General features: G+C 46.0%; 1 protein-coding gene across 4 annotated transcripts in view; it reads right to left on the bottom strand.

Annotated features, from left to right (window-relative positions):
• Positions 1-26,467, bottom strand: part of mpp2b (MAGUK p55 scaffold protein 2b) — a 50,872-nt gene that overhangs the window by 5,706 nt on the left and 18,699 nt on the right. For 2 of the 4 annotated variants that reach the window (XM_072667190.1, XM_072667191.1), the window contains exons 1-7: positions 22,304-22,430; positions 15,044-15,144; positions 7,079-7,231; positions 6,805-6,960; positions 6,148-6,375; positions 2,180-2,311; positions 1,695-1,797 (exon numbers count right to left, since the gene is read on the bottom strand). In XM_072667190.1, coding sequence (XP_072523291.1) covers positions 1,695-1,797; positions 2,180-2,311; positions 6,148-6,375; positions 6,805-6,960; positions 7,079-7,231; positions 15,044-15,144; positions 22,304-22,376 — 946 coding nt within the window. In that variant the 5' untranslated portion in view covers positions 22,377-22,430. Of the gene's footprint in view, positions 1-1,694; positions 1,798-2,179; positions 2,312-6,147; positions 6,376-6,804; positions 6,961-7,078; positions 7,232-15,043; positions 15,145-22,303; positions 22,431-26,467 lie in introns of those variants that run through there. The other 2 variants (XM_072667192.1, XM_072667193.1) reach the window with 1 other exon arrangement.

The raw sequence follows: 26,467 nt of genomic DNA, 5'->3' as shown, positions 1-26,467 counted from the left end.
CAGTGACTACCTGTAGCCCTATATATAGGCCCACTGACTGATTACAAGATTGTAGACTCTGTGATGCTAATTAGTGAACACATCTCAATTTAACATGTCTCTTTGGTCACATTATTTTTAGTGGTACCATCATTTTCTGCTCAGGCCTGTTTAATGAGTTTACCTTTTAAAATAATTCTGTTGAAGCATGGTTCAAAATCAATGTCAGATTTTTTTTTCTTTTTCCTAGAATTTTTAGTTATTATTACTTTTATCAGATTCAAGTTATCTCTGTGACCATTGTGGGTTTTTCTTTCATTAACCGAGGGGAACCAACAATTTTGTCCATGTGTGTACATGGATCCAGTGGACCTGCATTGACCTCAACCTGAGCTTGTAGGTATTGGCCAGCAGAGGGCAGTGTTTGCTTGTTATAGATTAAAGTGACATCATGGCAAATGCACAGTCCTTTAAAGAAGCATTTGCTCGGTAAGCGGCTGAGCGGCAGCGGCATCAGTTTCGGGAAGCTCTGAGGGCGAGCGACGATTGATGCGTCTCTTTTTTTATTTTATTTATTTATTATTTTTTACTCTAAAGGATCAAAAAGACGCTGAGTCACGTCAGGATCAATGCTGCCACGAGGCAGGAGTTGCAGCCACGTTGACTGACAGTCAGTTAGAGGATTAATGAGCACGGCAAGGGGGCGCGTTTAGCATTTTACTGTTTTTGACGAGAACCTTATCCTGAATTCAGATGATTTCTCTAAAATATCTTTGATGGCTAACAACCAGGGTATAGAAGGTTACTTTAGGGTTACGTAGGACGTAACTCTGCAAGATGACTCTGCGAAAGTAATGTAATATAATGGTGCCCTTCATTAAAAGTTCTGGTCACTATACCATGATGGAGGCTACCTGCCCCCCTTAATGGCACATTTAATGCCCAGACAGAGCTGTGAATAAAGTCCTTCAAGCCTGTGAGTCCTTCAAGCCTGGGATATCACCTCAATGTGAAGCATTTATCCGCGAACCCGGAGGTCCACGCCTGCACAGTGTCTGATGATAGAGCTAGCAGCCAAACCACACTGGCCAAATCAAGCCACACTGGACCAGGCCTTCAAACGCAGACTAAGCAGGTCTACCAGTGACTGACTTACAAACTCAACTGCACTGGAGTGGACTGGAGGCCAGTTTGGAGGGCCGAGAGCTAGCTGAGACTTTACAGATATAAATAAATGAGAAAGAGAAATGTCATTAATTAATTTGTAAGTGTAAAAGAGTAAAAGCTCAAATATATGAAAAAGGGCCGGTCAGCTTGATTGTTACTATGCCAAAAGCCAAAGACAACAGTGACTGGTGGAGTGAGTTCCCTTCACCTGCGGACGTTCTTAAATAAGACCCGGCTACTTACCCAAGTTTGCAAGCACTAGAAGCTTATGCCCCACCAATTAGCATGGTGCTAACTGTGAGCCTAAATCAACCATCGCACGCTCTCCTCAGACTTCTGCGTGTGGGTGTTCAGTAGTCTCTAACAGACTTGCTTATGTGGTTTCTGACACTGTACATAAGCTGTAGACATGGACTACAGACGTTTATAAGCTGTGTTCTAGCTAATGTTAAAGCCGCAGCCTCAGCGATCATTAGCTCCGCATTACTCCGCTGCGGGTGGAGATGGACGGTGCGTGTGGACAGATGGGGGCAGTGTTGTGCTCGTACCTGCAGTGCTGAGCTCCAGGTCTCTCTTCACGAAGGCCTTCCGCTTCTCCTCCAGCAGCTGGCTGGGGATCAGCCCCGCGCTGCCGCCCTCCAGATGACACGCCTGCGGCAGATAGACAGATCGGACAGACGGGAGAGCACTGGGTGACATGCGAAGTACATCTAAAATATAAAGGCTGGATGGATGGAGCACCAACCATCATTCCAGAGAACACAGTTCTTCCACTGCTCCACAGCTCAATGCTGGGGGGCTTTATACCCCTCCTTCTAGACCACGCCTGGCATTAGGCAGCATGGTCCCAATAAGTTTATAAGGTTTGTCCAGAGAGTCCCATTCTATTGGCAGTGCTTCTCTACAGGGACTAGACAAGGTGTGTGTCTGTGTGCATCTGCATATCTGCACAAACTTAAAGGGGTGTCCACAAACGTAGTGTATGAGAGTGAGTACAGTGTGTATGAATGGTGTTTACTAGCCGCAAACTGACCTGCCACCAGTTGGGGTCCTCCTGGTTGAAGATCTGCAGGATGTCTCCACTGCTGAACCGGAGGCCAGCCTCTTTACAGGGGATCAGGTTATCATGAGCTGGGTCGTAGTCAAAGTGACACTTCACAAAGGCCTGAGGGTGCGCACACACACACACACACACACACACACACACACACACACTAAATTATCCCTCACAAATGTGCATGTCAGTCATGGAATGTAATTGTAACACATACTGAACCAAATTTGCAACATTGTTGCATGCTGCAGCAAACAGTCTACATTGTAACACACTGCAATACACCAGTCTGCACTGCAACAAAGTAGTCCACACTAACACACACTACATTATAACACACTGTTGCAAACCAGTCTACACTAAAACATGCTGCACTGTAACACTGCAATACACCAGTATACATTGTTACACACGCTGTGGCAATCCAGTCTACACTAACACATGCTGCAGCAAATCAGTCAAAATTGTAATACACTGCAGCAAAGTAGTCTTTACTAACACACACTGCAACAAACTGGCCCACAGTGTAACACACTGCAACAAACCCGTCCACAATGTAACACACTGCGATACACCAGTCTACATGACAACAAACCAGTCCACAATGTAACACACTAGTCCACAATGTAACACACTCCAACACACCAGTCTACATGGCAACAAACCAGTCCACAATGTAACACACTGCAACACACCAGTCCACAATGTAAAACACTCAAACACACCAGTGTACACTTCAACAAACCAGTTCACAATGTAACACATGGCAACATACCAGTCCACAATGTAACACACTGCAACAAACCAGTCCACAATGTAACACACTGCAACACACCAGTCTACACTGCAACAAACCAGTCCACAGGTTGGGAAAAAAGGAAAGATGGGTAAGGGAGTGCCTGAGTCTAAATCTTGTCACCATGGCAACCATAGCCCCCCATATTTCACTGAAATGTAGTCGGGAAGCACTGAGGCGAAGCAGTATAGAAACTGAATCCCCCGAGCGTTAATTACATTTTCAGAATACTGTGTTATGTTTTATGTTAAAAAAGGACAAAACTATTGGGACACTTGCTTATTCATTGTTTCTTCTAAAATCAAGGGTATTAAAAATAGTTCATGGACTAACTGTCTCTACTGTCCAGAGAAGAAGGCTTTTTTTTACTAGATTTTGGAGAAGCATCGCTGATTGCACTCAGCATTAGTGAGGTCAGGATGTTGGGTGATGATCACCACCCCACCTCATCATCCCCAACTCATCCCAAAAGCCTCGGATCGAGCACTGTGCATCATTCCAGAGAACACAGTTTGTGCATTTGCACATATGTCAGCAACTTAAAGTAGCTGAATGCATTCATCAGAAAGGATGTCCACAAACATTTAGACATATAGCCTGTATCAAACATAAAGTACATGGTTGAAGTACATTGGACCACAACAGGACACCAGCCTGGCTTTAGTGGAGTGTTCTTTCGAGAGATATTCCCTCAGTCGATATTCTGGTGAAGGTGTTGGAGGACACGGTCTAACACATCTGTCCAAAACCTCCCACAGGTGCTCAGCTAGGTCTGGTGTGTCTGAAGGCCAGAGGGGTGGGCGTACTGTCATCATGGAAGAGACCCATCAGAACAGGAATGCATTATAGGATGAAGGTGATCAGTCTGGATGGCTTGGTCTTCGTCATTTCCTTCTACAGAAAGGGAATACTCGAGGAGTCAAGCCTTCAGGCCTGCCCACTGGTGGAGAACACAGTAAAGGGTGACTTGTCTGACCCGACCACATTTTCCCCTCATCTCTGTAGAACACTGCTGTGGTTTTCACACTGCTGACCTCTCGGGTTCCTCTCTGTAATGAGGTTTTTGCTCTGGACGGACTGTACTTGCTAAGTCTCATCACGTCCTGGCATTCTCAGTTACCTGAGGAACAGCTGTTCTTCCATATTGAACTAATGCACGAACATCATACTCGCTGAGTGTGTGCTTTCCACCTCAACCTGTGGTCTTCCCTGATGTCCTCCCCTCAGATCTGCATGCAGAGGTCACTGTTGTCTCTGGCCAGTTGACCGAAGCCCATGCCATTTATGCCTCAATAATGCCCCCTTTTCGAAAGCCCTTTTCCTCCTGACATCTTGATCCAGAGTTGAGGTCTGCTGAACTTGCCCACCATTTTTAATGCACCATACAGAGCATTGCAGGATGTTAATGGGGTAATTGTATCATGCAGTCCACCTGCCTGGATGCATCTGCTCTCATTATACTCCTCCACTCACTTATCGGGCTTTCCCTGCAATTTGTCACCCATCCACATACAGTGAAACATAGTGCACTCATGCCCCTACAGCTGGAGGGAAGACACTACATATTACTCTTTTCCTCAGCACCACCTGTAGCTGTGCAAACCTACAGACCACATACACTGACAGGTAGAAGAGCCACAGATGTGGCCTAAATTATAAGTCCTGAATCTCTAAGGTATAAGTCCCAGTCAAGTCCTGAATCTCTATGGTGTAGGCCAGAGTCAAGTCCTGAATCTCTAAGGTGAAGGCTAGAGTCAAAACCTGAACCTCTGAGGTGTAGGCTAGAGCAAAGTCCTGAATCTCTGAGGTGTAGGCCAGAGTCAAGTCCTGAATCTCTAAAGTGTAGGCCAGAGTCAAGTCCTGAATCTCTGAGGTGAAGGCCAGAGTCAAGTCCTGAATCTCTAAAGTGTAGGCCAGAGTCAAGTCCTGAATCTCTAAAGTGTAGGCCAGAGTCAAGTCCTGAATCTCTAAAGTGTAGGCCAGAGTCAAGTCCTGAATCTCTAGGGTGTAGGCCAGAGTCAAGTCTTGAATCTCTAAGGTGTGGGTCCTGGACAAGTCCTGAATCTCTAAGGTGAAGGCTAGAGTCAAGTCCCGAATCTCTAAGGTGTAGGCTAGAGTCAAGTCCTGAATCTCTGAGGTGTAGGCTAGAGTCAAGTCCTGAATCTCTGAGGTGTAGGCCAGAGTCAAGTCCTGAATCTCTGAGGTGTAGGCTAGAGTCAAGTCCTGAATCTCTGAGGTGTAGGCCAGAGTCAAGTCCTGAACCTCTGTGGTGTAGGCTAGAGTCAATTCTTGAATCTCTACAGTGTGGGTCCTGGTCAAGTCCTGAATCTCTGAGGTGAGGCCAGAGTCAAGTCTTGAATCTCTGAGGTGAGGCCAGGGTCACTGTATCACTGCACAGATGAGTTAAAGGAGGAGGCCAAATATCATGTAGTGTCCAACACTAATGGTGATTACGGTTGTCTGGTCTTGTCCCCCAACCAATGCCGCCCTGCTTGGTGGTGTGGGGAAAAAACTCCTGTCCCCGTCTCTGCTATAAGACACAATTGAAAAGCTCTATTGTTTTTAGCCATGAACCACATTTTGAATGCGGCTCCGGTGCAAAACGAAAGAAATTATGAATATCAAACACATCTTGGGTGATGAACCACATTTAGGCTGAGGGGAAAACTGGGTACATTTGAGTTCTTGCTGAATCATTCCTCGAAACTGAGGCTTCATTTCTATTCCAGAGGGAGGGACACAGTTCCAAAAAATCTCCTTCAACCAGACCAAGCTGGATGTTCTTACGGGCTTCCCTCCAGGGCAGGCCATGCCAAGACTTGGCCAAATGTCCCAGTATGCTGTGCTGTAGAGAGTCCAAAGCTGGCAGTCTTGCAATCGCTTTGGCACCAAAAATAACAATTTAAACAGCTGAGCTAGCCAACAGCCGAGCTAGCCAGCTCACACCCCAGCGGCAAGGGACCGTTTATGTGCTGAGGCACACCTTGAAGCGGTCGCATCAACAGGTTTTTTTACGACGAATGACAACCAAACACGTTTTACTATGTGACCTTGTTACAACTGAAAAAAGCTTTGGGAGCACCAATCAGAATGAACCACAGTGTGTGTGTATGTGTGGTGATAAGACATAGAGACACAGAGTACTGCTGACCTGCCGGGGTGTGTGCGGCTCCTGGTAGCTGGGGAGGATTTTGAGCACTACGCTGCCGCTGGCCTCCTTCAACATGTCCTGCAGCACTTTGGGGTCATTTCCCACCTCCTTGCCGTTCACCTCCTTGATGACGTCGCCTACGTGCAGGAGGCCCTGCTGGTCGATCATCCCTCCGTGAAGGATCCTCGCGATTACCAGTTCGCCCCCTTCCACGCGGAACGTGACGCCCTGAAAAGTGCAGAGGAGGCAGCGAGAGGAGCTGGGTAAGTGGTCATAGACTGTTATAACACCCTAATGTCACTCCTACTATATACAACACTTAACTGACATGAAGACAAATTACATATGATGGAAAGCATCACGTTCTCAAGGCTGGAACATTGCTATACGCTGCTCACTCACCCTATATAAACAGTCATAAGACATCGTGCCAGCTTATAACGCCAGTATATCACTTGTATGTGGGTTATATTAAAAGAATGACCTTCTACAAAGACTACATAACTTGAAGAACCATCATGCCAGAAAAACAATCTGATGTTGTAAGCAGCTTGTGGTCATAAACAACTTATAATGCCTGTACGTCACTCTTACATAGCCAATAGTACATACTGATCGTAGTACTGAAGGGTAATTTAAAAAGAGTGCAGGTATTACCAAGTGTTCTCCAGAGACTTTGCGGATGCCGACCATCCTGACCGCATCAGGAGGGACGGGCTGGTTGTTAAGGGCAGGGTCCATGAAGGCACAGGGGCTGGGGGGCGGAGTCTCATAGCTTTTGGAGGCCACAGAGTCGTGTGTTTCCAGTAGCGACTGAGAAAAGAGCATGGGCACTTACATTGGGTTGGGTTTAAAACAGGGATGTGTGTATGGGTTTTGACAGTGGGCCCCAAGTGTGTGTGTGTGTGTGTGTGTGTGTGTGTGTGTGTACCTGGAAGTGTGGCTCTCGGAGTATGCAAGCGAGTTCCTGTGCGGTCTGGCTCTGGTGGGTGAGGGGCGTGAGGTCTTTCAGGATGTCCTGCACCAGCTCCACGTTGTTGTCCCTCACCGCCTCCAGCTTTGGCTCCTCAAACCGCTCGTGAGCCTGTTTCACAAACACACAAGAACAAGATGCACCCTTACTTCCTTACGTTCATCATGTCTTTCTTCTACAGGTTTCTTATCCTGATTGGTCTTTTAATTGTCCGTTAATCACACCCCATCCAGATGAGTTGTTTGACCACCAGGACCAGAGGTTTGTTTAGGGGGTCAGGGGTACAACCCCAAGAACATTGTACCAACTGTTAAGCATGGTGGTGGTAGCCGATTTTGCCCAAACAGCTTAACCTTTGTCTCATTTGGTTGGGATGTGACTAACGGACAATTAAGGGACCAATCAGTAGAAGAATCTACGGCCCTGTCCACATGCATCTGGATATTTTTTAAAAAAGGAAATTTTCTCCAGTGGACTACGGCAGTCGCTGCCTCTTTGACCTAAGTATTGCTGGTTCGAATCCCGGGTCATGCTGCTTGCCATCAGCAGCCGGAGTCAGAGTGAGCCCGATTGGCCTCACTCTCTCAGGGGTGGGTTGATAGTTAATGGTACTTTCTCCCTGAACAGGGATTGGGTATTTGGCCTTAAAATTAATTAGTCCTGAAACTGGGCAACAGTACCTCATGTAAAGAGCAAAACACCACAAAGAAGGAAGAAGAAAACACAGGTTTAATCCCAAATTACACATTGCTTCCTGCGTAGGGTACTATGCAAGTCAGGAAATTACGGATTCTAAATTTAAGTAGTACATTTTATATATATATATATAGCAAAAACATCTGCGTGCCTCTGTAAAATATCCGGTTTTGTTGTGGATAGTTATTGAATTATATGAATTAAAAATTAGAACAGGACCAATATAGAGGAACATAATTCAATAAATGCACATCTTGTTCCATCAAATCTATTATACTCTATTACAGCAGTGTGTGCTCTTTTTTTCAGCTAGTCTAATTAATGCAATAGTTAGTTTTCAGTAATTAAATATTTAACAAGTTTAAATGTTTATAGAGCCTCAAATCAGCATTGAATCTTTAGGCTTTTAGGTGGTACTAGTCCAATATACTGGATTTGTTCTGGTCCACACATTCAGGCACGATAATGCACTCTGAAATTTGCCATATTGCACCTACGCTTCCTCAACCACCACACCAAAGCTCCCCAGTACGAGCCCCAGCTCCATGAACAGGTTCAAATCACAACCCACAGCGGCCTAAACAGCGAGCTAGCCCGAGGCAAAACTGGCTAGAGAGAGAAAAAGAACAAGCGAAAGAGAAGCGCTGTGTGTTTCTGGCGCTGAAACATCAATATTACAACCTGCATCCATTTTTCATCCCTGCTTCAAAATTGCTTCAAAAGTGCATCATCAACCCCTGCAATGGTCATGCTGAAATTCAGAGTTGTGTACATTGGCATGTCATCTTCTTACGTCATTACCTGGATGTCTCAGAGATCTACTGAACAGTCAGCCCTCTCCTACGTCTCTAACGACCTGTAATGACTACAACCCTCCTGTTGACCACCTGGCCCCAATTCTGGAAGCTCCTGTACAAATCCCGTAAACTGGAAGAGTGGCTTCCAAATCAGATATGGCTTTTCTTCTGAGACCTGCACCTGTCCGCAATTGCGCCTGATGACCACCTTTTGTGTTCGGAGACTTCCCCTTGACTGTGACTGGCTCTGATGACCACCTGTTGTGTTCTGAGACTTACCCCTGACTGCGATTAAGTCAGAACACTACCTTGCTTGTTCTAAGATCTCCATCTGACTCTTATTGATCCTAAGCATTACTTCACTTGTTCAGAGACCACCCCTTGACTTTGATTGGCCCTAATGACCACCTCTTGTGTTCTGAGACCTCCCCTTTACTGTGACTGTCCCTGATGACAACTACTTTTCCTCTGAGACCTCTGCCAGTCTGCAATTTGCCCTGTTGACCACCCCACTTCGATTTGAGACCTCTACCTGGTTGCATTTGCCCCTGATGACCACCTTCTTTTGTGTTCACGTCTTCACCTGTCTGCAATTGGCCCTGATAACCACCTTTTGTGTTCCAAGACTTACCCCTGGCTGCAACTGATCCTAAGCACCACCTCTTTTGTTCTGAGACCTCCCATTGACTGTGACTGTCCCTGATGACCACTGCTTGTCCTTAGAGACCTCCACTTGTCTGCATGCCCCTGATGAGCACCTTTTGTGTTTTGAGACTTACCCCTGACTGCAATTGAGCCAGAACACTACCTTGCTTGTTCTGAGATCTCCACCTGACTCTTATTGATCCTAAGCATCACCTCCCTTGTTCAGAAACCACCCCTTGACTTTGACTGGCCCTAATGACCACCTCTTGTGTTCTGAGACCTCCCCTTTACTGTGACTGTCCCTGATGACCACTACTTTTCCTCTGAGACCTCCACCTGTCTGCAATTGGCCCTGATGACCACCTCCTTTGTTTTAAGACCTCCACCTGTCTGCAATTGGCCCTCATGACCACCTTCTTTTTCTGACACCTTCATCTGTCTGCAATTTGCCCTGATGACCACCTCATTTGTTTTGAGATTAAGCCAGAGCACCACCTCTCTTGTTTTGAGATCTCCACCTGACTCTTATTGATCCTAAGAATCACTTCACTTGTTCCGAGACCTCCCCTTGACTAAGACTGTTCCAAGACCTACCCCTGACTGCAACTGATCCTAAACACCACCTTGCTTGTTCTGAGACCTCCACCTGACCACTCTGGAAAGCTGCACTTAGATCTGATCTTTTCTATTGTTTTGAGACCTTCCCCTGACTGCGGTTGGTCCTAAGCATGACTTTGCTTCTTCTTTTTTTCCAGCTTAATTAATAGTAACAGCTGGAAAATTGTAAAAGAAGACAACATGTCCTTAAACACTACCAGGCAGGCAGTGTATCTCTAAACAAGACTGTGAAGAAAAGACTGTCGCCTTCCTGTTGTGTCTCCGGGGTTTTGGTGAGTGATATTTCTGTCTCTGCTCTGGCAGGCAGTGTGATGTGTTTTGCTGGTGTCAGCTTCAGAACCACAGGGGGAAAGAGAGGAGGTGACTTTAAGATTAGATGTGAGATCACTTAGATTTGAGACCTCCACCTGGTTGCAATTGCCCCTGATGACCACCTTCTTTTGTGTTCACATCTCCACCTGTCTGCAATTGGCCCTGATGACCACCTCCTTTGTTTTAAGACCTCCACCTGTCTGCAATTGGCCCTCATAACCACCTTCTTTTTTTGACACCTTCATCTGTCTGCAATTTGCCCTGATGGCCACCTCATTTGTTTTGAGATTGAGCCAGAGCACCACCTCTCTTGTTTTGAGATCTCCACCTGACTCTTATTGATCCTAAGAATCATTTCACTTGTTCCGAGACCTCCCCTTGACTATGACTGTTCCTAATGACCACCTTGTGTTCGGAGACCTCCCCTTTACTGTGTCACTGATGACCACTTCTTTTCCTCTGAGACTTCCGCCAGTCTACAATTGGCCCTGTTGACCGCCCCAATTTGTTTTGAGACCTCTGCTGGTTGCAATTGGCCCTGGTGACCACCTCCTTTGTTTTGACACCTTCATCTTTCTGCAATTGGCCCTGATGACCACCTCATTTGTTTTGAGATCCCCACCTGAGTGCAGTTGTCCCTGATGACCACCTTTTGTGTTCCAAGATCTACCCCTGACTGCAACTGATCCTAAACACCACCTTGCTTGTTCTGAGACCTCCACCTGACCACTCTGGAAGGCTGCACTTAGATCTGATCTTTTCTATTGTTTTGAGACCTTCCCCTGACTGCTTCTTCTTTTTTTCCAGCTTAATTAATAGTAACAGCTGGAAAATTGTAAAAGAAGACAACATGTCCTTAAACACTACCAGGCAGGCAGTGTATCTCTAAACAAGACTGTGAAGAAAAGACTGTCGCCTTCCTGTTGTGTCTCCGGGGTTTTGGTGAGTGATATTTCTGTCTCTGCTCTGGCAGGCAGTGTGATGTGTTTTGCTGGTGTCAGCTTCAGAACCACAGGGGGAAAGAGAGGAGGTGACCTTAAGGACTGATCTAAAGTCAGCTGGGCTGTTTCTCACTGCCACGGCTCAAGGGTGGGACCCCCGGGTCTGGATTCGTGTTAAAGTGCATCATTTGCTCAGAGTACCTCGCTGTGTGTAAGAACGAGTGTGAGCTTGCCTGCAGGGAGCAAGGCGTCTCGAGGTGGATGGACGCTCCAGATCGTTCCCTGACCTTTCAGCTGACGGGTTATTTATATCAAAGATATGAACATACTGTGACAGGTGCAGCATGTCAAAAAACAAAAAGAAAAGGTAACCCTTTACTGAAGGCCAGTGTTTCTAAGGGTACAACATTTTTTAACCCTTTGCTGGAGACTGACAAACATTTAGGAAGGACTATTTCAACAGTCATCATAAAACCTTTCTAATTAAACTGTCCATTTGTGAAAACTGACGCTTGTCACCGCTTGTAAGTGGCCTCGGAGGTACTTGTAGGTTTACGTCATGTGCCAAAAATCGATCTAACCGTCTATCTAGATCAGCCATAACATTAACACCACTGACAGGTCAACCGCATACCATTTATTAGGGTTCGATCTATTGGGCAGCAAGTGAACGGTCAGTTCTTGAAGGTGATAAAGCAGGAAAAATGGGCCTAAGCTAAGCCTAGAATCTAAGAATTTTTGACAGACTTTGACAGGGAACCTGTGAGAACTGTGAGGGCTAGACCACCGGGTTATCTCCAAAACATGGAGGTTTTGAGGGTTTTTTCTGGTAGGCAGTGGTCAGTACCTACCAAAAGAGGTCCAAGAAAGGACAAGCTACCAAAGGAAGGAAGCGGATACCATACCAAGACTCCTTCAGAGGTCTTGTGGAGCCAGCCTATACAAGGCTATAGTGTCCGTCGTCATAAAGGCAGCTTTTGGCAGATCTGAGGTTTTACACTTTGTGTTTATGTGTGTGTGTGTGTGTGTGTTTTGTATTCTGTGCATCTGTAAACTGGCTGATGTGCGTATTGATGTACATGCTTAGTCTGTTTAGAGAGAAGATTGCGTACACACACACACACATACACACACACACATACACACACATGCCTAAGCAACACATCACAAAACAAATCAGTCGGTGGAGGTGAAGGAAAAGCAAAGCATACAGAATGAGAGAAAGACACAGAGAAACACAACAGAAATAAAGGACTGTGTGTGTGTGTGTGTGTGTGTGTGTGTGTGTGTGTGTGTGTGTGTGACATGGCCCTAATTAAAATCCAGCGCTCTCTCTGGATTTGCCACAAAATCTTTTTCAGCCTCAATGGAGAAGTTACAGTAATCAACCCTGAATATTTACCCGCTCAATTCCCTGGATTTTGCTTCCTCACGTTCATGTTAATGGCAGCTAATGTTAGCTAGCTTTAGCTACAGGAGCTACAGGAGCTTACGGCCGAGGTAACGAAAAGTGCTGTTTGGGAACAACAAGCATTAATGTTAATGGCAGCCAATGCTGGATAACTTGAGGCAACAAAACCAGTTCTGCATAGCATATAGCAAAAATAGTGCTAAATACCGCTAGCTAACGTTAGCTACAGGAGCTCTAGATTACTAATGAGGCAACAAAAGGTGCTGTTTAGCGACAAAAAGCGAATAGCTTACTACTGAGGCAACAAAACCAAATCCTTTGGCAACATTTAGCAAAAGTGGCAGCTAATGTTAGCTAACTTTAGCTACATGAGCATTTGCTTACTACAGTTTTGTATGGCAACAGTAAGCAAAAGTGGCAACTAATGTTAGCTAAATTTAGAGCTAGCATTCATGTAAACAGTAGCCAGTGTTGGCTAACTTTATCTAATGGGGCTAGCCTTTTACTGAGGCAACAAAACCAAGTTCTGTATGGCAACATTTAGCAAAAGTGGCAGCTAATGTTAGCTAACTTTAGCTACAGGAGCTCTAGCTTACTGCTGAGGCAACAAAAAGTGCTGTTTGACAACAACAAGACCAAATCTTGTATGGCCACAGCTAGCGTTAATTTTAATAGCAGCCAACGTTAGCTAACTTTATCTACAGGAGCTAGCTTATTACCGAGGCAACAAACACAAGTTCTGTATGGCAACATTTCGCAAAAGTGGCAGCTAATGTTAGCTAACTTTAGCTACATGAGCATTTGCTTACTACAGTTTTGTATGGCAACAGTAAGCAAAAGTGGCAACTAATGTTAGCTAAATTTAGCTACAAGAACTAGCTTTGTCCTGAGGAGGCAAAACCAAGTTCTGTAGAGCTAGCATTCATGTAAACAGTAGCCAGTGTTGGCTAACTTTATCTAATGGGGCTAGCCTTTTACTGAGGCAACAAAACCAAGTTCTGTATGGCAACATTTCGCAAAAGTGGCAGCTAATGTTAGCTAACTTTAGCTACAGGAGCTCTAGCTTACTGCTGAGGCAACAAAAAGTGCTGTTTGACAACAACAAGACCAAATCTTGTATGGCAACAGCTAGCGTTAATTTTAATAGCAGCCAACGTTAGCTAACTTTATCTACAGGAGCTAGCTTATTACCGAGGCAACAAAACCAAGTTCTGTATGGCAACATTTCGCAAAAGTGGCAGCTAATGTTAGCTAACTTTAGCAACAAGAACTAGCTTTGTCCTAAGGAGGCAAAACCAAGTTCTGTACAGCAACAGCTAGCGATAATGCTAAAGGTAGCTAAAGCTAGCCAACTGTGCCACTGTTTAACTTCTCCATCTGGCGTTTCCATGATTCGGAACTGCTCCTGCAGCTGTGCCGTAGCGCTCTGTCCTCGTCTTATCTTCCTCTCTATAAAGGAAAGCATTTGCACCGAAGCGGCGCAGAACAGAAAGACATGTCCCAGCCGAGCCGTCACTCATGAAAGAGCACTGTCTCTCTGTCCCTGTCTTCCCTGACATCTCCGTCACAAAGAAGCTCAAACCCCAGCACAGCACACACTGCCTTTATTAGACAGATGTACTGCCTGCTTGTGTACAGTACATGTGTGTGTATTTAGCTCCTTACGAGAGCGCAAACGTGCTACACATGGACATGTAATCTAAGGTTAATTGTATACACTGACCGGCCACTTCATTAACACCACCTCCTTTGCTTCTACACAGACTGTCCATTTCATCAGCTCCACTTCTCATAGAGAAGCGCTGTGTAGTCCACCTGTTGGCCTTCTTTCACCCTATTCTTCAATGGTCAGGACTCCACAGGTAGAATTTGGGTGGTGGGTCACTCTCAGCACTGACTGACAGACTGAGTAAAGTTTAAATTAAACTAAACTAAAGCCATTGCAAGATACAGTAATAGTTTAGCTTAAAATAAAATAAATTACATTCAAATAAATACATTGCGTAAATTAAATTAAGATAAAATAAAATAAAATGGCCTTTGCATAATAAATCAAGGCTTTAACTATAATAAATTCAAATAAAATTGAATTAAATTGATTTTGCGTTTGCAGGGTACAGCAAGGTTTAAAATAAAATACAATAAAAATAGAAAAAAATAAAACAAAATAAAATAAACATTTACTTTCCATAATAAAGCAAGATTGTAATTAAATAAAATAAAAATGGACATGGATTTGTAATATACTTTGCATGGCATAGCAAGGTTCATTATAAAACAAAACAAAAATAAATAATACAAAATAAATGTTAACATTATTATTGTTGTTATATTATTATTATTATTATATAATTAAATAATAATAATAATAATTATATGAATAAATTTTTGTCCTGGGAGGCAATTTATTTGTCACAAAACAACATTAAAATGAAATAAATAAAAATTAAGATTCAGTATGTATACAGTTGTGTGTGTGTGTGTATGAATGCACATGACTCACCACTGGACTCTCCATGATGCCCTTCAGGAAGATGAGGTCCAAGTCGTTGGCCGTGGTGGAGCTGGTGCTGTCACTCAGGGTGTCCAGCACGCTGTGCATCGCTGAGGATGGACACACAAAGAGAGCGTAACGGCCGGTCAGAGAACAGGCAGACTGAAAGCACGGCTTCCATTTACACATCCAAGCGAAAACCCCCACAAACGCCCGTCTTTCCAACACCCTAACCACTTCAGCCACACTGGCACGGGCATGAAAGCGTATCATACTCGCCGTCGCCCAGCATACAAATCAGCCCACGAGGTCCAGAACGCCTCTCCTGATATCATAACTGGAAGTGTCAAACAGATAGCAAGCCTGCAGTGAGGTTTGGGCCGGCCTCGCCTCAGGCATTGCTGCTGGACACGGTCCGAAGCGACCAGACTCTGGCTTAGGTTTAAATCTTTGCCACTCGGGACCCTCGTTCCCCTCCAGAAAAACCGAGGAGAAAATCCAGAAGGCGATTCCAGCTAATCCAGTTAAAACGGAGTGAAACGGGCACTTAGCGCCTTTGCACAAACCTAGTGCTCAATATTAGAAATGCTAATGCAGAAGGAAGGGCCGGGGGAGTAGAGACGGCGCTGAGCCGATACCCGGTATCACAGCAGATGATGTTGGACTGGATGCTGCCGGGGATCAAATTGCCGAAAGCATTAAGAATGGCTCAGATGGACGTGTCTGCCATATACTGATGTTCGGCAGCTGTTTTGCCAGCTGAGTTTGAGGAGATCTGATGCTGGGGTTTTGGGGGAGAATGCACCAGCTAACAGATGCCTGTGATGGCCAGCATCGCTTAAGAGCGCCATCTACCCACCCGGAGAGAGAAAACGGCCAGTTGTGCTCTCTCTGACTCCGGCTGCTGATGGCAAAGTGGCATGGCTTGGGGCCATAAAGGTAGCGCATTCGACCGCTGAGCAACTCGAAACCACACTCTGCTCAAGTCTCTCAAATTTTTGGCCTGCAGGACGGGCCGGAACCGACACACCAGCTGCAGTTTGTCTTGCGTTGGAATACAAGCTACTAATGTCCTTGTATGGCTCGAATAAACGGCGTGCAAGTCGGTTCATGAGATGGGGTGGTGATCCAACATACAACATCCTGACCTCACTACTGCTCTTGTTATCGCTGGACGCAATCAGATCCTCACAGCAATGCTCCTCCAAAATCAAGTAGAAAGCCTTTTTTCCTGGACAGTAGAGACAGTTACTCCAACAAAAGCAGGATCAACTCTTTTTAATAACCCTGGTTTCAGAAGAAACAATGAATGAGCAGGCGTCCCAATACTTTTGTCCATATAGTATAATAAGGCTGAGGCCCCCAGCTCTCCAGCTTCTCACTACTGCTAAATTCAGGCAGGTGATTAACAAGATCACAGGGAACTCAAGAAAAGGCCTTATACACACACGCACACACACACACGCACACACACACACACACACGTCACGTAATCCAGACTTAAAAGGAGGTAGAGAGCAAGAAAGGTATTAACATTCCATTGCACTAATGAACACACACACACACACACACACACACACACACACACTAGAAGGCAGAACTCCAACCAGCCAGAACAAACACACTGGGCCTAATAACTCCCACTCACCGATCAGCCATAACATTAGTACCACCTGCCTCCACAGCAGATCTGACCATTCGAGGTACGGACTCCACCAATTGTGTGGTGGGCGGGGCCTCCATGAGCATCAATGGGTGCCCATGACCCTGTCTGTTGCTAGTTCACTCAAACTGACCATTGCATACCAGGAACACCCCACAGGGCCTGCCTGATGTTTTGGAGAAGTTCTGACCCAGTCGTCTAGAACGTCACAGTTTGGTTCTTGCCAAAGTGTCTTAGATTCCTAAAAGGAGGCTTCTGGGAGCAAAACTCGAGCAGAAGGGTTTTCCAGGAAAACAAACGGGGGGAAAAACAAGTCTCTGTGGACTGTCAGAGCAAGGTTGCTAGCATTAGCATGGTTGCTAAGGCTGGGCTGTTGTTTGGTGAGGGAGGCAGTGCACTGGTCTACAGGGACGTGGCTGAGGGGACCTCTAGAACACAGGAAAACATGGCAGGGTTGAGGTGTTTGTGGGACAGATGGGTTTGTGGGAGATCTGTGTGGGGGACAAAGCTAAGAAAAATAAAAGCCAGTGATATAAAAGGCAATGTGCAATGTGATTGGCTGAGAGACGTTCTAGGAGGGCTAACATTGCGCAGTAATGGCACTCGGACTGAAACGCTGCCAGCGTTAACAAGACAAAAACACCAGCACTGTTATAACTAGGGACGTTTTATTAACCTTTGATCCGATCTGAGTCCCTTAATGCTGACTTTCAGCCGAATCCGATCCGATTCGATCTGATCTGTGCGTTTGTATAAATAATACAGACAACTCTACCCCACAACATAGCTAAAGTCTTCTAATCAGACTAAGTTCTAATTCTAATCTGATTTACTTTGATTGGACTGTTTTCAGCAGTCCAGTCTGACTGACACACCTGACCATTCAGCTCTGCAGTCTGATCACATTAGCGTTAGCCTCCTCCTCGGTTCTGAACACTCCGTAGTTTCGCACCTACGTCCGGACCAGACGAGGTATGTGTGAAAGCATCTATCGCAGCCTGTTGATCAAACCTATGGAACAGGCTACCCAGGCCGCATGGTGCAGAGAACTGTGGGTAACCAAGGGCCTAGAGGAAAGGATGTATCAGTCACGTCCTCCAAATCTGTCCAAACGTGGGCTGCATTTCTGGGCCTGTCCTTCACTTCGCAGCTGGGCTGCAGCCTAGGCCTTGGAACTCAGCTAGTGCCACTGCAGTGCTGATCCGCGAACCACCCCCACCCCCCCAAACTGTTAGAGCAAGGTTGCTAGCCTTAGAATGGCGAGGGAGACGGTGTGTTAGTCTACAGGGACATGGCTGAAGAGACCTCAAGGCAGGGTTCCCTCAAGGTCCACCACATTTGCTCTGTGGTGGTCAGTCAGGATACAGTCTGGACTTATGGAACTACACAGCTCCTATATGGTCAGTGGAGCTGATAGAATGGACAGCGAGTGCAGAAACAACAGGACACGACCGGCCTTTTTACTTCCCCAATTGTGGACACACTGAAGTGCAGACGCGATTATCTGGAAGTGTGTCAGAGGAACTGGCGCTGATGCTGCAGACGGGCCATGAACAACCCACTGGAATCACAGCGTAGATCAGCCGTGCCTAAGCCCGTAATTAATACAGTGAGGAGATTAGCCCACTATTATATCTCCATGGAGACAGCGAGGTCTGGACGTATTGTGGAGGGGGTTTGGAGGGCAACTTCCCGGTGAGACCGAGTGACATTTACCCGAAAGGACAGTGTGCAGAGGAAAGTCACGCGAAACCAAGGGCAGTTACGGCCAAAAGTATGTGGACACCTGACAATTTCAACTATATTAGTGTGTGGCTGTATGCTTTCCACAAGATGCTGTGGAGTGTGTCTGCAGGAATTTGTGAGGCCAGGCTCTGACGCTGGACGAGAAGGCCCATCCCGGGAGGTGGTGTTCACTGGGGATTGAGGTGAGGGCTCTGTGCAGACCTTTGGACCAGGTTCCTCTACGACGGATATGACGTGTGGTGGGGCTTCACTATCTTCAAAAACAACCACAGAGCCAGGCTCTGATGTACGCTGAGCTAACGCTACTCGTCAGCATAATTCAATACGTGATCAACAGACGTGTTATTAGAACGTCCCCCGTAATGCCAGGGGATGTAGAGAGTTGTCACGTTAGACTACTATTTACTCACAATGCACTGAGCAGATGTGCTCATTCAAGAAAGAGTCTAAAAGAAGCCCACCAGACTGTTCTAGCTTGAGGACTATACATTTAAGCCACAGACCACCACAACCCCGTACGTAAACATCAATAGGAATTAGCCTAGAGGTTAAAACAGGCCTCCAAAGATCCCACTGTTCATATTTTAGTCTGTGGCTTCGTTAAAGCTGAAGTTTGTCAAGTCATTATCCTTCATAGCACATCCTGAACAAGCATACCATCAATAAGCTACTAGCCAGAGGGACTACGACAATACCGGCCAATGAGTTACAGCCAGCGCTAGCCGGAGGTCTGTCCCACAAGCTCTTCTGAACTTCACCTGAGGAGTGAACTACCTCACTCTTCAACCCCTTCCATTACTTGATGATTGGCATGGCCAATCATTGCCATCTTGCCTTGTGTGGTTAGGCAAATCAAGTGATATGACAGGGTTCTCCACGACAAGGAAGGGTTCCATCCCTTCAAACACACCTAAAACAGCATTTGGGCCCTGGATGACTTGCTGGATCCCATCTAGTATGCAACCACCCATTACATCGCAAGCTCCTCAAAGGGGTCATTAAGTCGGCACCTTTTTTCCTGAATTGCTAAGCCCACAACACTTTCAGTGAGGTCTGGCACCCAGACTCGCCCCTTCCAAGTGCACTCCACTGAATAACCACACTGGCCTCCCTGGTGTCTTAGGCCTCACCTAGCCCCACTGCCATTGTTGAAGCTTACTCAGTGCCACCAGTTCTATGTGGACTCTACAACGCACTACAACCACCGTACACGTACGTCACACACCCTGCACTGACGTAACCCCACGCTGGCCTCCCTGGTGGCTAAGGCTGCACCTAGCCCCACTGCCACGGTAAATGCAGCTCAGTGCCACCAGGTCCATTTGGACTCCAAGCACTTCAATCACCGTACACACGGCACACCCTGCACTGATGTAACTCCCTACTGGCCTCCCTGGTGGCTAAGGCCGCACCTAGCCCCACTGCCATTGTTGAAGCTTACTCAGTGCCACCAGTTCTATGTGGACTCTACAATGCACTACAACCACCGTACACGTACATCACACACCCTGCACTGACGTAACCCCACGCTGGCCTCCATGGTGGCTAAGGCCGCACCTAGCTCCACTGGCACCGTTAACCATTAACAACACTACACTTTGGGGGCGGTTTCATGTGATTCCATAAGAGACATGATCTGCAGAACCTTGGCAACATTTCAAAGCAATATTTGAAGAGCTGTTGAAAGCAGGGCGCACCAAAAGGTCGTGGGTTCAGATCCCTCCTTGATTAACGGAACAAAGAAGGCTAACCGTCAAAGACACACAAGGTCTAGCGTCTCTTTTCTGTCCCTGCTGTCTGAATAAGTTGCACCTCACGGCTTTTTACACTGAACTGCGACAATGCTAATAACAGCGATTAGTCAGCCGCTCGTGCATACGCTGCGATCCGACGTGTTGACAACGGCAGTCTGTCACTCACACACTCAGGAGCGCACACAGGTGCTCAGAGACTTATGGTGGAGTAAACACTTATCCATTATTCAGCAGCCTCGTTAAATATCCACACGACGTTCGTCCCCCAATGAAGCAGGTGACACGTAGTCGATGCTTCATTATGCATGCTGTGGTTTGGCCGGTGTCGATTCGTTTGCTCACACTGCCCATACTTCATTCAGCAGTGATCCTCCCACAGGGCTGTGATTCCATCAGTGGATCTTTTTGCGGGTTTATAAACTCTAGAGTAAACAAAGGTGTCTAGATAGGTCCAACACTCTCTCACATCTAAAGGCAATCTGTCATTACTCACAGATGATTTGACATAGACTGGGGGTCTTGCAGGGTTACCATTTGCAAGACTGTAACTAGATTCCTTTTAAAATATTTCCATTTATTGTATTTGTACTACATTTTATTATATAATATTTTTTATTGCATTACATTATATATATATATTTTTTGTCAGTTATATTTTGTTGTTTTATTTTTCCTATATTTTATTACTTTTATTTTACTTTTTTTTTTTATTATATTATTAGATATTACTATATTTTTCTATATTTTTATTATATTATTTTTGTATTATATGTTCTTGAAATATAATATATTGTAATATTTCATACTTTTAGATTAATTATTGTTTTTTAATTTTGTTTTGTTACATTGTATTACTTTATTATTTTTATTTTATTGTTATATTTTATCATTTGTATTGCATTCTATCATTTTATTATATTTAAATATTATATTACATTTTATTATTAAATTTAATATAATACAAGCTAGAGATGTTCCTGTAACCGCTTTGCTGCTTCCTGTTTGGTGCTGGAGAGAGCTCACCTATTGGTTATTCACAATGTCCACTTCACAATTTGCATGAGCCAAGACTTAAAAACGTGTGCATTTTTCTAAATAAACCACAAACAATAATGTAAACATTTCAGGTTCTAAGTATTTTGGTGAAAAGCTGTATGTCTGTCGTTAAGGTGCTTAGATCCTTTTGAGGTGTTTCCTCCTTTCATTCCGAATGCTGTGTCAAACTGCTTGATTAGTGATCCCCGATCATCCGACTCCTGACAACATTCCAACGTGTTGTTAAGGTTACCTTCTTTCTGCTTTCTCCTTATTAGGCTGCCCCATGATTATCAGGGTTGTGATATTTTTGGTTCTTTTGGATAACATCAGTACAGTCACGTTTTAGAATTCTGGTATTGCAGTATTGGTTCTCATGAAATCCCTAAAATCAATATATTTTTATGGTAAATAGTATTGAAATACATGCTGAATACATTAAGAAATACATCTGTATATTTTTTGCTTGTTTTTTGTTGTTTTTTTCAGGGTTAGTGGCTGCAAGGTAGTTATCCATGGGGATATAGGGATCAGGCTATGAATACGTGTGTGGTCAGTGACAGAACTCAGACATTGAGAAAAGTTCATTACAGTGCAGTGAGTGTCTCGTTGGATGTGTGGAAAAAGCGTCGAAAAGCAGAGGTTAATGATTGGCTAAACGGAGTGGCTGCATTTGGCATGGCCAAAGACCATAGTGTGAAGGAAGTAGCTGAATCCGCAGGTGTGTGGAAGCTTACGGTCATACTGATCTACCAGCAGTGGCAGAAGAAACCCCAGTCTATGATGATGTTTAAATGATGTTCTGAGAGTTTAGTTAGATTACCACCATGACTGTATGTATATATATATATATATATACACTGTGGCATCCCTGGGGAATGAACCAACAACCTCCTGAACTCAATACCACTGTATACTAACTATAACTGTAATGATCATCAATACAAAGCTCAATTAAGATCAACTGAATCCCAACTGTCGACAAGAAACAGATAGGCCCCGCCTCCACACTCAAATTCACTCTCTCTCTCTCTCTCTCTCTCTCTCTCTCTTTCTCTCTCTTTCTCTCACCTCCTGGACTCTCCAGAGAGTTGAGTGACTCGGCCTCCTCCAGAGACAGCCTGTTAAAGAGACTCCCAGCCATGCTCCGTCTCCGGCTCCGCTCCCCTCCGTCTCCCGCTCTGCCTCTCTTTCTCTCTCTCGCTTGCTCGCTTACTCTCTTCGTCCCGTTCCGTTCCTCCCTTTTTCCACCTCCTTGACGTCAGCGCTAGCTAGCAGACAGCCCCCTCCCCTCCCAGCCTCCCTATTCTCCCTCACTCTCTTAATCTCCAATCTCCTCTAGAAACAACGTATGACGGTAAGCAGCGTATGACAGTAGACGCCGTACTACATGACGGGCCGAGGGTGGACGAGGCTCCTCAGGTTCTTAAAACCCAACTCAACCACACCCTTCTCTCGCTCTCTCTCCCTCCATCTCTCTCTTTATTATGCTTGTCCAGTTCTAGCTTCCCGAGCCATCTCTTCCTCAGTGCCTGTGTCAACATCCCAGAAGGATCCTGGCACAGCTGAGAGCCAGACAGAAAGAGAGAGAGAGACAGAGAAAGAAAGAAAGAGAGAGAGAGAGGAAGACTTGTAGTGTAATGACTCCCCTGAGAGCAAAGAGCAAAGGGAGGGGAGCTGTTCACAGGCCTTGATTCCTTCCAGAGGAGAAAAACAAGAGAGAAGGGGAGCGTGATCTTAATCCAAGGCAACGAAGATGCCCAAGGTCTTGTTATCGTCACAGCCTGGACCGACATACCAAATGGCAATCGCTCGTCCTGCCCTTGTTTGCTGACGTTGTTTCTTTGTTGCCAAAAACTTTGTTCTAACATTTGAAGAACGTTTGAAGGATCCAGGGCTATGTTCACATTAGAAGCATCAGCAATCAATTCCGAATCTCGTCCACATTCAATACAAGTGGTGATCAGGCCTCATTCAGCAGTGCTACTGCAGGGTTAGCATGACCCCACTACAAGGCTCGTCCAACATCAGTACCACAAGGTAGCATGACCCCACTACCGGGCTTGCCCAACATCACTACCACGACGTTAGAACGGCAGCTACTGGGCTCGGCCAGCAATGCTACCGCGGCGTTAGCACAGTCCCACTACAAGGCTCGTCCAACATCACTACCGCAGCATTAGCATGCTTGCTACTAGGCCCATCAAATAAAGGAAGGTCTCTGGACCAATTGCCGAATGGCCGTTCCTTTAATGTTGTTCTTCCGTTCTCCAACATTTAAAGGCTCCAAGGCCACGTTCACATTACAAGCCTTATCAATCAATTTTTTGCTCAGATTGGATTTGGCTGTCTGAAATTGAGCGGTATAGCGCCAACACTGCATACCGAATACCGCTATATTTAAAAATCTGGGCGGTATCTCAAATGTATGTGTCTGATGTGTCAGATTTCTGTTCTGGGTCTATCTACAAACACGACCAAATGAGCAAATTCGTTCCCCCATGCGCATTCAAGAGAGCTACAGGGTGGGGGCGCTGTGGGAGCTCATGGATTGGGGATGTTACACTCTGACAACAGATGGGGAAAAAACTATGTGGTTTGGATCAGATTAGAAAATCGGATTCGACATGTCCACACAGCCCTGAAAAACTCTAGCCTGGTAATGTGAACGTAGCCCAGGTTTTTGAATGAACCTTCGATCCCAAACCCAAACTGAAGATAACACTGCTTACTCCAAGGCGTCTGATCTGCCGGCGTGCAGACGAGACTTCAAAGACAGCCAACAGGAATGAGGAATCTTTTATTTTTTGAAGAAAAAATAAAAATAAAATTCTTTCCATGTAACCCTGCTCGGAGCTGGTTGAGTCATTCGCCCTCTGAGGAAAGAGATCATGCAGGCAAATTTGTGCTTCGGATAGAGGAAAGTTGTAGGATCATCAAGCTGGAAAGGCCAGGTACCTAGAACCTGTTCCGTTTATAGGCTGTTTACGCCTGACATTAACAGCGTTTCTGGTGATCGGATCATGTTCAAATTTTACTTGTCCGCTTCACTTGAGCCTCATCCAACATCGCTACTGTGGGGTTAGCATAGTTACAGTACCAGGGTCGTCCAACATCACTATCATGACGTTAGCACGCCAGCTACTGTGCTTGTCCAAGTATGTTACCATGGTGTCAGCACACCAGCTACTAAGCTCGGATAACATCATACCAGGCCTTTCTAGCATCGCTACAGCAGCATTGCCATATACTGTCAACCGGGCTCGTCCAACATCGCAACCGTAGCGTTAGCACAGCCCCACTACTGGGCTCGTCCAACATTGCTACCACTGCATTAGCACGTTAGCTACTAGGCTCGTCCAACATCGGCACTGCGGCATTACCATGGCCTGGTTACTGGGCTTGTCCAGCATCACTTCCGTGGCATTATCCTATCCAGGCTACCGGGCTAATCCAACATCGCAACCGTAGTGTTAGCACGGCCCCACTACTGGGCTCATCCAGCAACGCTGGACCCAAAGATTTGCGACAAAGTTAGCACGGCCCCACCACTGGACTCGTCCTAGCACCCCAGCTGCTAGGCTTGTCCTTAGTAACCATTTGGCCCTGCAGTGGAAACGAGGCTAAAGTGAGTGAGCGGCGACAGTGGGTGGAGGTACAGAAAGTTAGCGGGTTCCGATGAAGTGCAAGGCCGTGCTCTGATGGACGTTTTTTTGAAGGTGTCAAGAAAGAGGAATGAGGTGGGAGGGAGAGATGTCTCTCCCTACGTCTCCTCGTCTTAGTCTTTCTGTCGTCCTTCAGTTAGACAAGTTTAACACTCATGCCAGGCCAGAACGCCCAGTCTGACAGAGCTGTTACCCAGGGATAAGCCGGTGGTGTCTCCTCTCTACCCACTCGTCCCTCCCTCTTTCCTTCAGATCTAACCGTTCGTGGTTTTCGTCCCTCTTGCGCTCCTTTCGCTCTTTTTTAAGCGCGGTGACGTTTCTCATGTCTTATAGGGCATCTGACCCCACTTGAGCCTGTCAAGATAAAGCAAATTGAGTGGCGCTCGCTCTCGCTGCCTCTCTCGCTGCCTCTCTTGGAGTGAATGTAAATCTGAGTTAAGCGCTCCATCTCTCTGCTCGCGGTACCGCATTAGGGGCAGAGCGGTAGTTACGCTGGCTCATCTAAGCTGTGTTTAACATCACTTGTCCTTTCCTCTCAGGCTGGTCCAATCCTCCGGGAGTCTCGGTGGCAGCGCTGCTCAAGTAAATCAGAGAGCTGAACAGCCACAACATTAACACCAGATTCCAGACTGTAGCCTGTTTCTCTGCGCGCTTTAATAGCCTCCTTTCACCCTGTTCTTCAAAGGTCAGGACCCTCACAGGATTGTTGGATGGTGGACCCACTCTCTGGACCCACCCAGCAGTGACACATACTTGTGTATTAACCTGCGTGAGCATAACTGTGCCAACACTCATACCAGAACCACACACACACACACACACACACTCCCATGCTGCAAATGCTCCACCACCTGAATGAGTGTCCAGCTTGTGAAAGCACAAGGTAGGTGTTTCTAATAAAGTGGCCAGCTTGTAAAAGCACAAGGTAGGGGTTTCTAATAAAGTGGCCAGCTTGTAAAAGCACAAGGTAGGGGTTTCTAATAAAGTGGCAAGCTTGTGAAAGCACAAGAAGGTAGGGCCAGTTTGTGAAAGCACAAGAAGGTAGTGGTTTCTAATAAAGTGGCCAGCTTGTAAAAGCACAAGGTAGGGGTTTCTAATAAAGTGGCCAGTGAGTGGAAGCACAAGGCAGGTGTTTCTATCAAATTGGCCAGCTTGCGAAGGCACAAGGTAAGTGGCCAACGAGTGGAAGAAAAGGGAAGGTGTTTTTAATTAAGTGGCAGAAGCACTCAGTGTGTGTTAATTCCACCCACAGAACTGTGATGTATGAAGCTGGTCAGAAGCCCCTGATGAGGAATCCATGAGAACGCATTTCAGACCTTAGAGGATTGGTGGCAGTATCACGTGCCCTCAGACCCCGCTGGGATTCGTGTTGTGTTGAGAGGCTCACAGCAGGCGTCTCCCTCCTTTCACTAAGCAAGCGCCTAACAAACTGGCCGTCCATATGGTCATGCGGCGCTGTACGTTCTCCTCCAAGCCTCTGACGAGTGTGGCCCGTGGACAGGGAAGATGAAAAGGCTGCATATATGCATGAATGGGGGCATGAACGGGGGTATGCGCTGTGCCTGTGGAT

This window comes from Salminus brasiliensis, chromosome 22 (assembly GCF_030463535.1).
Source record: "Salminus brasiliensis chromosome 22, fSalBra1.hap2, whole genome shotgun sequence".
In the NCBI taxonomy this organism is placed as follows: domain Eukaryota; kingdom Metazoa; phylum Chordata; class Actinopteri; order Characiformes; family Bryconidae; genus Salminus; species Salminus brasiliensis.
The sequence above is the reverse complement of the archived record's forward strand: the minus strand, read 5'-3'. Positions and strand labels throughout refer to the sequence as shown.